Genomic DNA, 12,668 nt, shown 5'->3' with positions numbered 1-12,668 from the left:
CTCTGCTCAGCACCCTCCATTCTGACTCTGCGCTGAATGCACAGATCCATTCTTCAGGAGTCCTTTAGCGACAGGGCTGCTGGGATATAGCCGGGTGAAGCGGGCAAGTGCAAAGATAGGGAAGATGATTCGGTAGGCATTGTAATGCAGAGTCCCAGATTTGTAGAACGCTGTAGCGATGTCACCCTGAAGAGAGGCAAGAGAGAAATTCCTGAACAACCGACATGCAGTCTTCTGTCCTGACTTCATGGTGACTAAATTCCATTTGAGAACCCAGTTGTATGATCACTGCAACCTCTTTTAAGAGCAACTGTCACATACAGTATCACTGAGCTTTTGGCTGGCAATCAAGACTCTGGAAGCAGGAATGAGAGACCAGAGCCAATTAAAATGTAGGAAAGGTGACTAAAGACATTGTGGCATCTCAGGCAGAATATCCAAATGGTTCCATGATTAAAAAATAAAATAATTAACTGGCAGTCTATGGCTTTTTAAGGGCACCCCTCTGACCTGCCACATGTAACAGTAGGGCCAGCTGTGTCCTGTGCTCTGATACCACACAAACTCAATCCTGATGGCACATTTTGATGCCACAGCAGTAACAAGACAGGTACATGAATCACTTGGGTACCTAAGGCAACAGAATACTTCCCACAGGAACATCAGAGTGTCCAATAGAGGGAGAATATGGGAAGCACTTGTAAGATCTCAGCTGCCAATGCCACACAAGTGTCCATGTGTGTCCACAATACATTGCAGCCATCTACGAGAAGCATCTTTATGACAGCAACAACGCCAAAGGGAGTACATTCGGATCTGCCTCATTTAGTAAGTGAGGGGTGGATAACCTTTGGTCCTCCAAATATTGCTGAATTGCAACTCCCATCATCCCTGTCTATTGCCTGTGTAGGCTGGAAGGCAACAACTTAGCCACTCCCACTCTCAGTACTTGGTGGAAAATGCTCTTCATTCATTCATTTTATGTATATTTGGAGGACATGATCCATTTCATAGCTGGCTGAAATATACTGTTTCTGTGAACCTTGAAATTATATTGCTATGAGGATACTTGATTAAGAAAAGAAATTAAAAGTTGTAACACACCTGAGGCCACTCCCCAATCGATGTCTGTCTGTCAATCAAAACTTGTATTCCTCTTTCCAGAACCCGAACATCAGGATATCTGCAATGCCACAAGAATACTTGACATTAGTTTTGTTATCAGCACCCAGTGAGGGTTGGGGGCTGGAGCGAGGGGAAAGCCTATCAGTTTTCTTCTGGGAAGAAGCTTATATGACTACAATTTCTTTTTAAAAGAAAAAAGCCCCTCATGGGGTCACAGAAACTCAATGGGTCCCCGTAGTGGAAAGACGTGTAAGTGCATGAGTCCTTCACACAAGTTCTGAAAAGTGAAGCTAAATAAATGAAATTGTGAGGCCTCCACCCCATTCCTTAAGACGGCCTTAACTGCCTCTTTGTTTGGCATTATTTCAATTGTTTGGACTAAGAAGCACCTGGGAACATCTACATACCAAGCTGCAGGAAAATTCAGTCCTCTGTAAGTTTGCAAACGCTAGCTCTCCGGCATGAGGGACACAACATGTGAGAGGGAAGTCTGTGGCCTGTTTTTCCACAGGTTTTCAAAGGAGTAATGGCACCCAGTGAAAATAAGCACAACCAGATACTTCCAGAAGGAGGCACCTCTTGTGATGGAGGATTAGGCTGCATACACACCATAGGTTTACAGCAAATTACTTCCTGCAAGGAATCCTGGGAACTGCAGCTCTGTGAAGGATAAAGTACAGTTCCCAGGATTCTCTAGGGAAAGTCATGTGCTTTAAAGGTACACAGCTCACTGCTTTTGGGTGCTGGTAGCTCCATCTCCCATGGCTAGCCTGCTTCAGCCAACAGGCCCAGAACAAATTTATGCAAGTGATGCAATGCACTCATAGTGTATGGATAATGTTTTCTTTGTGAAAAAGCCTTTGGAGGAAATGGACTTGGGGCAGATCAACCCCCTCTTGCCAAAGCCCCATGAACTTAGAAGCATGTTTCTTTAGCACGCCTTAATTGGTTTGTCTACCTGCTGCAGAAACCACTTGGGCAAAAGCAGACAGAAGCCTTTGCTAAGGTAGGTAACTGCCAGCTTCTGTGCTTACCTAACAGCCATCAGCCCCAACAGAGCCCAGGAGGTTTGGTGGATCTGGGAAACAGTGTGCTGAATATATTTGCGAAACCTGTAGGATTCAAATTCCTCTCCCCAGCCACCGTCTTCCATTTGCTTGGAGACTAAGAATTCACAGGCTTTGGTCACTTCCTTGCATGCCTCCCTAGAAAATATGAGAGGGGAAAGAGAAAAAATAGCCCATGAGATGCCTCATTGGGTTTTGTTCCACTGTTGGCCTTGACTGCATCCAAATAATCTTATGCACACTTACCTGCAGGTAAGGCCCACTAAGCTCAGCTGGATTTACTTCTGAGTAAGCATGCATAGGGTCTGGCACTGTCAATATTATATGCACATGACTCTCCCGCCTTTGATATTTTGGGTGGAGGAGCCTGACGGTCTCTCCGCTTCACCCCCCTGAAGCTAAGCTCCATCAAGGGCTCCCAGCAGAGCAACATTCATACTAATCTTCTGCCCGAAAGGCTACTTACTCACCCACCACGGTAGATGTATCCCATACATGCAAATGCCTCTAGTCCAAACCAGGTGCCATATGTGAAGCATACGCCCCATCGCCTGTCAGGGAAGAAAAACCCATCAGCTGCTGAATGAAAGATACTGAGACAAATGACAGACTACACCCTTTGAGTATTCCCTTCCATTCACTGTTTGTTTCATAGAACCATAGAGTTGGAAGGGACCATGAGGGTCATCTAGTCCATGGGTAGGCAAACTAAGGCCCGGGGGCCGGATCCAGCCCAATCGCCTTCTAAATCTGGCCCACTGACAGTCCAGGAATCAGCGTGTTTTTACATGAGTAGAATGTCTCCTTTTATTTAAAATGCATCTCTGGGTTATTTGTGGGGCATAGGAATTTGTTCTCCCCCCCCCCCAAAAAAAAAATATATAGTCTGGCCCCCCACAAATCTAAGAGACTGCTGAAAAAGTTTGCTGACCCCTGATCTAGTCCAACCCCCTACAATGTGAGAATCTTTCGAATTTCATGTTCCTAGTCAAAGTCAGAATCTCTTATTGCTATATAACTTGTTATTTTATTTTTTTCTTGTACATTTAACTAGATCTAATTTATATAACCAGTTATTTTTCTTACTGGCTGTAGATCTAAGGGTGTGAATTCTCATGATGACTCATGAAGGGATCGGTATGGGATCAGTACACAGTGTTACTGACAAAAAGACCCACTCCCCCCATTTTAAAATACCAGTATGTTTCCCCTCTAAATCTAATGATAATGTGAAGGTTTGTGCAACTACCTTATGCAGACACATCGTTAAAACACTGCCCAGCTGAATGGTCACAAAATCCTGCCTCAGAACAGACATAGATTTACTGAGGGTGGAAAAAGCTGCTGATGCCTAGATATTGGTACTACATTTTAGGCTGCTGGTTTCAAATCACTCCTCAGACAGGCTAACACCAGTTATTTGTTGTGAAGAAGACCCCTAACTGCCCTCTTAGCTGCCACATGCTGAATTTGCCTATTTCATGCATCAGGGTTAAGTCTGATCCAGCTCTGTTTATTTTTAGGATCTCATTGCATCAAAAAAGAGGCTGCATACTCATCCTTTCATTCCCGTGCACAGAGTTAGGCTGCAGCATTCCCCTCCACAGCGAGAAGGCAATTCTGTGCATTTATGAGAAATCCCGTTCCTTGCTTGTGTTTTACCCTCCATCCCAAAATAGTTTCATATTTGTAGATCATACCAAAAGAGCAAGCTGTCGCCAGTGCAAATGCAGATAAACAGGACTGTGCCTGTGATGGGTCACCTCAAGACACAGGTCAACCAAACTGACCACCCCCCCCCCAGGCCACCAAATGAAAGTTCTATGCTTGTCTGCCCACATCTGGACTTCTGGACAGAATCTTCTATCCAAACCCCTTTACCAGGGATCCCTGAGATAAGGCACCAAATGAAGGGGGTGATGCGCCATTTTACCCCCCAAGAAATAGACCAAAAATTCATCCCATGCCTTATCCACTGAAAGTTGTGACAATTGCTATGAGAAGGCAAAACCACCAATTGGGCCCAATTTGTCTGCATGCAAATTCCTTCCTGGTCCTGAAAACAGTGAGCGATTATCTCCACAGCAAGGTCCTCCATACACATTGCCCATTTACCTCAAAGGCAATGCCAATTTTTAGGTGGGTGGGATGATCAGCTGCCAGCTATGTTGCTGGCTCCCAGTGCAGATGGCTTAAATACTCCAGCGGAGGACTGGAGTGAACCCTCAGTATCTATTTCTGCTGCTGAAGCCGCACTCCACTATCAGGTCACTATTGGCCAATTTATATTTTAAAAATTGACAGGCGTTCCCATCATCCCCTCTGGTCAGTTGAAGAAAACAATTGGCCATGAAGGACAAAGGACCTGCCCCATCCACGTCCCCCGAGGGGTTGCACTGGGCCACAATCATAGTCCATATCAACATAGTACAGCTGACTGTCAACTACACTACAAGTGGTCAGCTGATCCACAGCACTTCGTCTACTAGGATGACACACCAGCTGAAACAATGGAACAGCATGTTGCATTAGCTAGTTCTCTCCTTTTTATCTGTCAAACTGTTGTGTAGGAAAGGCATTCAAAAGGTGAAGGTTTCCACAGCTCAGTCAGCAAAGTCATTCTTTGAGAACACTATGTATGCATTCAGAAACTCTGCCAACCAGTGCCACAGTCAAGTTCAGTGTGGGATATTTGTAAGCCACTCACCCTAACCAGGAGCCATCAGCTTTCTGCATATTACGACAAAACTGCAAAGCCTTACTTAGAGTATCACTGGGAAGAAAAACAAAGGAGTCTTCTTACATTTCAAGCTAACCAGGTTCTGGATAAGACAGTCATTAAGGCAAGCTCCGTGTAACAATGGCATTCAATGGCCAAAAGAAGCCTTCCACTTTTTCAGAACTTGGACCCACCCAAAACATTCATTTAGTGGCCCATTTCTTAATGTTTTAACAACGTTAGTGTTGCTATTGTGACCCACCTTAGAGCAGGCTGTGATCCAGTAGTGGTCCTACCAGCCTCTCAGGTGATGGCTAATTAAGATCAAGAGTGTTTACATACTGTATCACTTCTATTTTGGAAATAACACGTATGCTGTAAGTTACATGTACATAAACATTTTCGGAGGAGTAGCTGTCCTGGTTTGCTGCAGCAAAAACAACTAAGAGTCTTGTGCCACCTTAAAGCCTAACACATTTTATTGTGGCAAAAGTTTTTATGGACTGGAGTCCACTTCAGATGTACCGTGTGATCATTAGTTGCCAGGTATGTAAGCAGATGGAGGTATATGTATATATTTTAAATAATGACTGGAGTTGCAATCAAATACAAAAAATAAAAAAATAAAAAATAAAAATCAGTCTTTGCAACTCCTGAGCTCTTAACATGGAATATTCTATTATAATACAGAATTCAAGACTATAGAATATGAATTCATGCTGTAACAATAATATCCTTCTCATCTTGTGGGGATTTCCCCCCATACCTTTACCTGATTTCATCTTCCCGGTGATTTGGGAATCTTTTCCCAAAATGTTTCAATCCCTGCATTATGGATGAAGTACATTCTGTATAGGTGTGGTCGACCATACAGTCAGCTGAAAATCATAAAGTGAAGTATTTTACTTTATGTTTCAAGGTGGCTTACAGATTTATAAAATGCTAGCATCCCCGAAAATATCCTTTAAAAGGGAGCCAAAACCTAGCAGTTTAAACAGCAGGAGAAAAAAAAAAACTCTATAAAAACAACAGTCAAAATGTCAGCCCTTTGCCCACCAAAAGCTTATCAGGAAAACAGTGGCGTAGCGTGGGTTGTCAGCACCCGGGGCAAGGCAAGTAATTTGCGCCCCCTAACCCGTGGATTTGCACCCCCTAACCCTAACCCCCAGATGTTGCGCCCGGTGCGGCCGGCCCCCCCTGCACCCCCCACACTACAACACTGCATGCAACAGCTGCTCTCTGAGGACATTGCCTTTGATGCCACAGATTTATTTATGTTTGTTTATTACATTTATATGTCACCTTTATATTCCAAGCATATCAGCGTGGTGTACATGGTTCTCCTCCTCCCCATTTCATCCTCACAACAACCCTGTGAGGTAGGTTAGGCTAAGATGATAACTGGCCCAAGGTCACCCAGTGAGCTTCATGGCTGAGTGGGGATTTAAACCCTAGTCTCCCAGGTCATAGTCTAGCACTCTAACCATTGCGTTCCCTTCATTGGTCATTTTGTACCTTACAGCCTTTGGCCAAAGCAATTACTATTTTGGGAAATGTAAAGCTAGGCACTGTAACATCAACATAGCTTCCTTACATTGTCATAACTTGGAGTTATTCTGACATATGGGACTCAGCAGCAATCATATCCTGCCAGTATAACTTGAGGATAGAATTGCCCCATACATAGGAGCCAACTCCTAGGGGCTGAGGTCCCTTCCCCCCATAAAATATTTGAGGGCCCCCACAAAGTTAATGGGCATTGTCATTCAAATAGTGTGTGTGTGTGTGTGTTGCATCATGTGATCGATTATGCAGGGCTTACCTGTCCCCACCCTCATGTTTTATCCAAGTTGGCACCCCTGGTTCCATATATTAGTTAAACCATACTGGGTGCAAAACAGATTGCATATTGCACCCAGGGCTGTTGGGACAAAAAGCAAATTGTGTCTGTTCCCCCATTTAAAAATAAAAGCCAGAGTTGTTTGGGAAAGCAAGTCCCCTATGCAGCAGAGAGCAGAAGTAAAGAGATATGTGGTAGTCGTTATGTTGGCAGAGATAAATTTAGCTGTTGCCCTAGTCAAGAGAAGCCAAATTGCCTAGCGAGTCTTAGTGTTTAACCCACCTAACCTGCAGAAGCTGGATCCCCTTGCTACCCCCCCCCAAAGCATAAGAGAGGGACTCCCAAGAAGGTGAAGCGGGACTTCACCCCAGGGTATCTCGGAAGCCCTCGAGGCAGCCACGCTTCCACTGCCTGGAAACAGCAGGAAGGGAGAGCGCTCTTGTGCCCCGGTCCTGCTTCGAGTGCTTCTCATTGACGCGTCTGCTTGGCCACTCTAGGTGGGCCCTTGTGGCCTTGATCCAGTAGCCGGGTCCTTCTTCGGAAAGAGCGAGCGCCTCCTAAGCATGTGCAGAGCGCCTCCCTCCGCCCCCGCCACGCGGAGCTCAGCCAGCGCGTGGGCAGACCCTTTGCGTCACGCGCGCTTGGCAATCCCCTGCAATCCCTCTCCTCTCCTCTGTCTTTTCCTGGAGAAATGAAGCAGTGACCCGAAGGATGGGCGTGTTTCGTCCCTGATCCGGATGAGATCAAGGCGCCGGCAACGGGAAGGAGGCGGGGGAGAAGCAGGAGCAGGCCAGCCGGGGCTGCTCCAGACCCCCCTCCCATCGCTGCTGGAGGAGTCATGGAGGCACTGAGCCCGGGAGGCGGGTAGCCAGCCAGGGCGCACCTACCCAACCTCGCCGCGCCCAGGCGCGCTGCTCTCTCCAGCTTCCTCCCGGCCGGGCCAGCGGCTCCACCTCTTCCTTTGCCTCTTTGAGGCGCTTAATTCCCAGCAAGCGATTAGCAGGCTCGGATCGGATCCTGCGGCAGGCGGCGCCTCCACCTCCTCCTCCTCCCGGCTTTGCTGCTGCTGCTGCTGCGCGGCTCTCTTCCCTCCACTGACGGCGCGCTGCGCCTTGGAGAGGTTCCCGCTTCCTCGAGGGGGGCCGGCCAAACGGAGACGACGACCCCCCACCCCAACCAAGCCTCGATTGCTTGTCCCTTCCCTCTGGACTCGCGCCCCCCCCCCAGATGTTGCGCCCGGTGCGGCCGGCACCCCTGGCACCCCCCACGCTACGCCACTGCAGGAAAACCGGCCATGCATTTTGTGCAGAGGACTATCAGCGAGATCCTTCCTTGTCTAGATCAGGGGTGGGCAGCCTGCCTCCAGAGGGCCACATACAGACCTCAGCCTATTTTTAGAAGCGCAGGAAGAGCCCGAAGGGAGAGGAAGATGGTGGTGGAGGTGAAACAGATGGGGTGAGGAAATCCCTTTGCAAGCAAACAGTTGAGAATTATTGGCCTCTCCCCTCGCAGCCTGTTGGGCACAGAGCAAAAGAGAGAGAGGAAGAGAAGAGGGTGTGGCAAAAGGAGGGAGAGATGGCTCTGGCCACACTCCCTGCTGGCATGCAGTTCACAGCAGAATGCCCTCAAGGGAAAGTGTCCCCTCCCTGAAGGCTGTGAGGTGCTGGGGTCATCCTGGGAGAGGTGGCTTCAGAGTTTTGACAGTCAGACGGTGTGTGATGTGAGGAGACCATTGATTTCTAGCTGACTTTGTGTACCTGTTTCTCATTTTGGTTCCATGGTCAGAGCCACATGGACTGTCTGTATCACGCCATCTTTGTTCTGCCCGTTCCAGAAACCAACCACCAGCCTGCCTTAGAACATCTCCCCTATCAGCACCTACAGTGGACTCTGACAACGTGAACAATTGCCAAGGTCCTATGGCCAAAACAAACTGCCTTCAAACATGTGACTTCAGTTCATGGTCTCTATCCCCAAAACTATGAAATTGTAAAGAGGACCAGAATTCACAAAAGATTCCCATTTAAGTTGTTCTGATATCAAGGCTGTGTTCTTACCATACAGCTCTGTGCAGTTCATTATCTCCAGTAGCCTACTCCCTCGTCTGGTTTCATAAGAAGCAAAACCACCATCAGAATTTCGCATGCTCAGAATCTGCAAAAAAGTACAAGTGGGATGGGGGGGGCGGGGAGAGGGTTTAAGAACAGTCATGGTGTTCCTTGTCCTACTTGCAGAGGAACATGGCTGGTCGCTCCTGTCCAGCCCCACCAGCCACTCCTGTGCCCCTTCATCACTTGCCTTTTTTATAAAATAAAAAACCCCAAATGTTATGGAGGAGATCCTCCAACTCCATCATTTTAGTTGCCCCTTTCTATGCAAGAATTCCCATGATTCATGTGGCCATTTTCTGTTTTTCAAGTCTGGATAGATTCCTGCTATTTCAGACTTTGCCACAAGCACCAAATGCAATTCAGGCGCCACTCCACCCGGCTACAATGGTGTGTAAAATCAGAGTCTGTGCTCTTGACAAACCAATCTCTTTATTTTAAGTGGAACTAAACAAAAGGAGAGTGGCTCGCCGTACATATGTAGTCGTGCCAGTTGGCCCTCTCTCACCATATTAGGCCAATGGAGAACTCAGTGGATGGGGAGATTCTGTTGTTCTAGCAAACCCTAGAAAGTGTCATTGCTCCTCATGACTATGATGAGGATTTCAGGACAAAATTTGCTAATTTAGAGATTAACAGATTATGTATTTGACTTCAAATTGTAAGTAAACTGTAATGATGCAATAGCTACTTTCTAATGAACAAGATCAATGGTACATCTGTTGTCAATCCTAAAGCCCAGTGAGCTTTCGATCCAGCTTACTGGGGGAGATTGCTCTCAGTCCTGCTACCTTACAACCCTTTACCTGTGCTTAAGGAACTCAAACTTCAAGACTGATCATCCTTCACAGAGGATACAATGCTGCCATAGGGACACTTCCACCAATTGTCTTAGCCTACGGTCCTACAAAACCAATATTCTCCTCAGCGCTATTACTGAATGCTAGGTGACTTCAGTCTTCCCACAATAGCTTCCTCCTGCCTGCTTCCCATTTTCTCTTCTGGGCTTTCCCCCTTCTCACCACATTGACAGCATCAAAGAGGCGCTGAGGTGCCACATGATCTTCTATGAAGGGGCATTTTTCCTCCAGCAGCATCAATGTCCTCATGGCCTCAGCAGTGCAATCACCAACTATCCAGTCATTCTCTCGATTGCTGAAGGGGAATCCACCCTGGATATTGAAGAAAATACATTAGGACTCCTTGGGCAGCAGTCAGTGTAGAATAATCTCCTCCCAAAAAGATCCCAATAAAGCAACCAGAGATTTGACAGGTGATCCATATTTCTTCTTCAGGATACTAGACTAGATGGGCCCTGGCCTAAACCAGCAGGCTCCTTAGGTTCTCAGAATTAACACTTAACTTAAAGACTCTTTTTTTTTGCTGGCTGGCTATCTGTCACACAGACAGGACACAATTCAGGATGTACCTTGTTCATCTGGCGATAATATCTCTGGTAGTTAGGTGGGTTATCTACAATCTGAAAAACAGATTAGCAGCATATTAATAAAAGATAATCAGAATATATTTATAACCAGAGAAAGCCAGTGTGGCATAACAGTTTGAGTGTTGGACCTGAGAGACCAGGATGCCAATCCCTACTTCCTCTCAGCCTAAAAATCCTCACAGCGTTGTGCGGATTCAGTAAGGAGGAAGAAAACCATGTATGCCACCTTAAGCTCCTTGGAGAAGAAGATGGGCTATGCAATAATTAACAAACAATAGAAAAGAATAAATAAATAAACTCAGTCAGAAATATGTTCTGTAATTTAGAAGACAGAATATGGCTACAACCTGATGCAATGGCAGCACATAGGGTTGTGTCCGGTGCTAACACTACTCAAAGCAAACTCACTGAAATTTATGAACTCAAATTGGGCAGGTTTATTAACCTGAATTGGTTTGCTCTGAATAGGATTCATACTGCGTATAACACATAGTGTCAGTTGAGGTAAATTGCAGTGGATAGACAAGGTTTTACACAGGACTGAAGCCACACTATAAAACCGAATTGATATTACTTGTCAATGTTACTTTGCAAAAAGAGACAAGCGTTTCCCTCCTGATTCTTTTGCTGAGACAGCTGAAAGCAGTAATGAGTCCCTGTGTATGTTATTCCAAGATCAGTGCTTTACCTGAGAGGCTTTCAAGAATTCATGGGCTTTTTTCAGACAGGATGCATAGTCAGGATTGTTCTGAACCCCAGCCTAGAAAAAGACAGAAGTTATGTTTAAGGATTCTGACCCAGGAAAGTCACAGAGAAAATCTCAGACATTTACACAAAATCATCACTTTGGACAGCCACAAAAATAAAGGCAAGTTCTTCAGGGATAACTTCAGTGTTACAAAAGGAATACTCAGTGTGTAGATTTCTGGACCTCATGTCCTAAGAATCACCTGGAGAACATGCCTTTCTTGGTTAACCATGACAGGCATACGAGGTGTTCGGATCTCATAATGCGTGTGCTTTGGTTAAATAATGAACACACACATTCTACATGCCAGTTCATTCATCTAAAATATATATGTAAATGGAAATTATTGTGGAGAGAACAAAAGCAGAAGATTTGACAATATAAAATGATACCTCCAAGAAGCCTTGAATGGCAAATGATGTATCCCAGGTCTGTGATCCCATGACCTGATATAAAGAAAGGAAGAACAGTTTTGTCCATTAGATCAGGGATGGAAAACCACTGGCCTGGGAGCTGAATGCAGTCCTCTCTAACCAGCCCTTTGGATGCTTCCCCAGTCATGCCCACTTCCCAGCCTACACCCTCCCCCACTGGCCTTGCTCTGCACCTTCCTTAAGGGCTGGAATGTCTCATGGAACGGTGATAAGCCCACCTGCTTAACTGAGTAGAAGATGGGGAAAGATGTGGGTGGACTGGTGTGGAAGCCTCTGAAATTTGTGTGGTCAGAATTGTGTGGGAGTGGTGAAGAATTGGTTTCCTCCCATTTTTATTTTATAATACACTATTTTAAAAGAAAGCAAGAGCACTGGGAGTAAATCAGTAACTAAAGGGCTCTTCTGCACCTTCGCTTGGCCCTCGTTTTGATTGTATTGTGTACTGATCAATCCCTCTTGTTCTCTCAGTTAAGCAGCATGTGTTTTGAGATTCTTGGCACATCAGATAAGATCTGAATCCGCATTTTAAAAAGGTGCTACATGACCTGGTATTATCCTACATCTTATCTCCTAGCCCTAACCCTGGGGTGAAGCTACACTTTATGCAGGAGAGCCATGACTGGATCTCCTGATATTTTGATATTCACTTCAAATAAGCTGGTGCTGTCAGGCAAGGAGAAGACAGCTGAGCTTCAGAGTCACCAAAGCAATGCAGATTGCAGCCCATAATATTTCCCAACATATTGGTTCACACTATTGTACCTTTATTAACATACCATCTTGTCCCATCCTGCAGAGATATAAAAAGCAGAGATTATAGCAGACACAAGACCATGTAGTTACCTATCTGCATTGCATAATAGGAGACCCAAATCATCCTGATATCCCTTCCATACAACACCATGAGTGAGGCATGGGTGTGCATGAGATCTGCCTATACTGCAAATAAGGATATGTTCACATCACTGGCTTAAAACGCAGCAAGGTCATTTTATCCCACTGCACTGCAAGCCACATTTGCACATCAGATAGGGGGCAGAGATATCTTTATAGAGTGTGCATGCCCTTTTTGGTTTCCCCACCCCTGCAACCCCCTGGAACTCCTAGTGATGAAACTGCCATCTGAGCATCTGTGCTCATCTGTGCACATATGACAGATGTCACAGGTATAAACACCTTT

The 12,668-nt window shown here is 45.8% G+C and overlaps 1 protein-coding gene across 1 annotated transcript; it reads right to left on the bottom strand.

Annotated features, from left to right (window-relative positions):
* Positions 1-6: 6 nt before the first annotated feature.
* On the bottom strand, positions 7-12,292 carry LOC307219258 (lanosterol synthase-like; the record flags this gene model as incomplete). Its single annotated transcript, XM_079982307.1, has 12 exons — positions 12,251-12,292; positions 11,447-11,500; positions 10,995-11,066; positions 10,289-10,339; positions 9,882-10,031; positions 8,809-8,905; positions 5,684-5,789; positions 4,900-4,965; positions 2,663-2,743; positions 2,160-2,330; positions 1,105-1,183; positions 7-186 (listed from the first exon to the last, which is right to left on the bottom strand). Exons 1-12 carry the CDS (start codon positions 12,275-12,277, stop codon positions 7-9), a joined length of 1,134 nt encoding a protein of 377 aa, XP_079838433.1. The 5' UTR covers positions 12,278-12,292.
* Positions 12,293-12,668: the final 376 nt, after the last annotated feature.

This window comes from Podarcis cretensis, assembly GCF_951804945.1.
Source record: "Podarcis cretensis genome assembly, chromosome: 6".
In the NCBI taxonomy this organism is placed as follows: Eukaryota; Metazoa; Chordata; class Lepidosauria; order Squamata; family Lacertidae; genus Podarcis; species Podarcis cretensis.
This window is presented reverse-complemented; position numbering and strand designations above follow the sequence as displayed.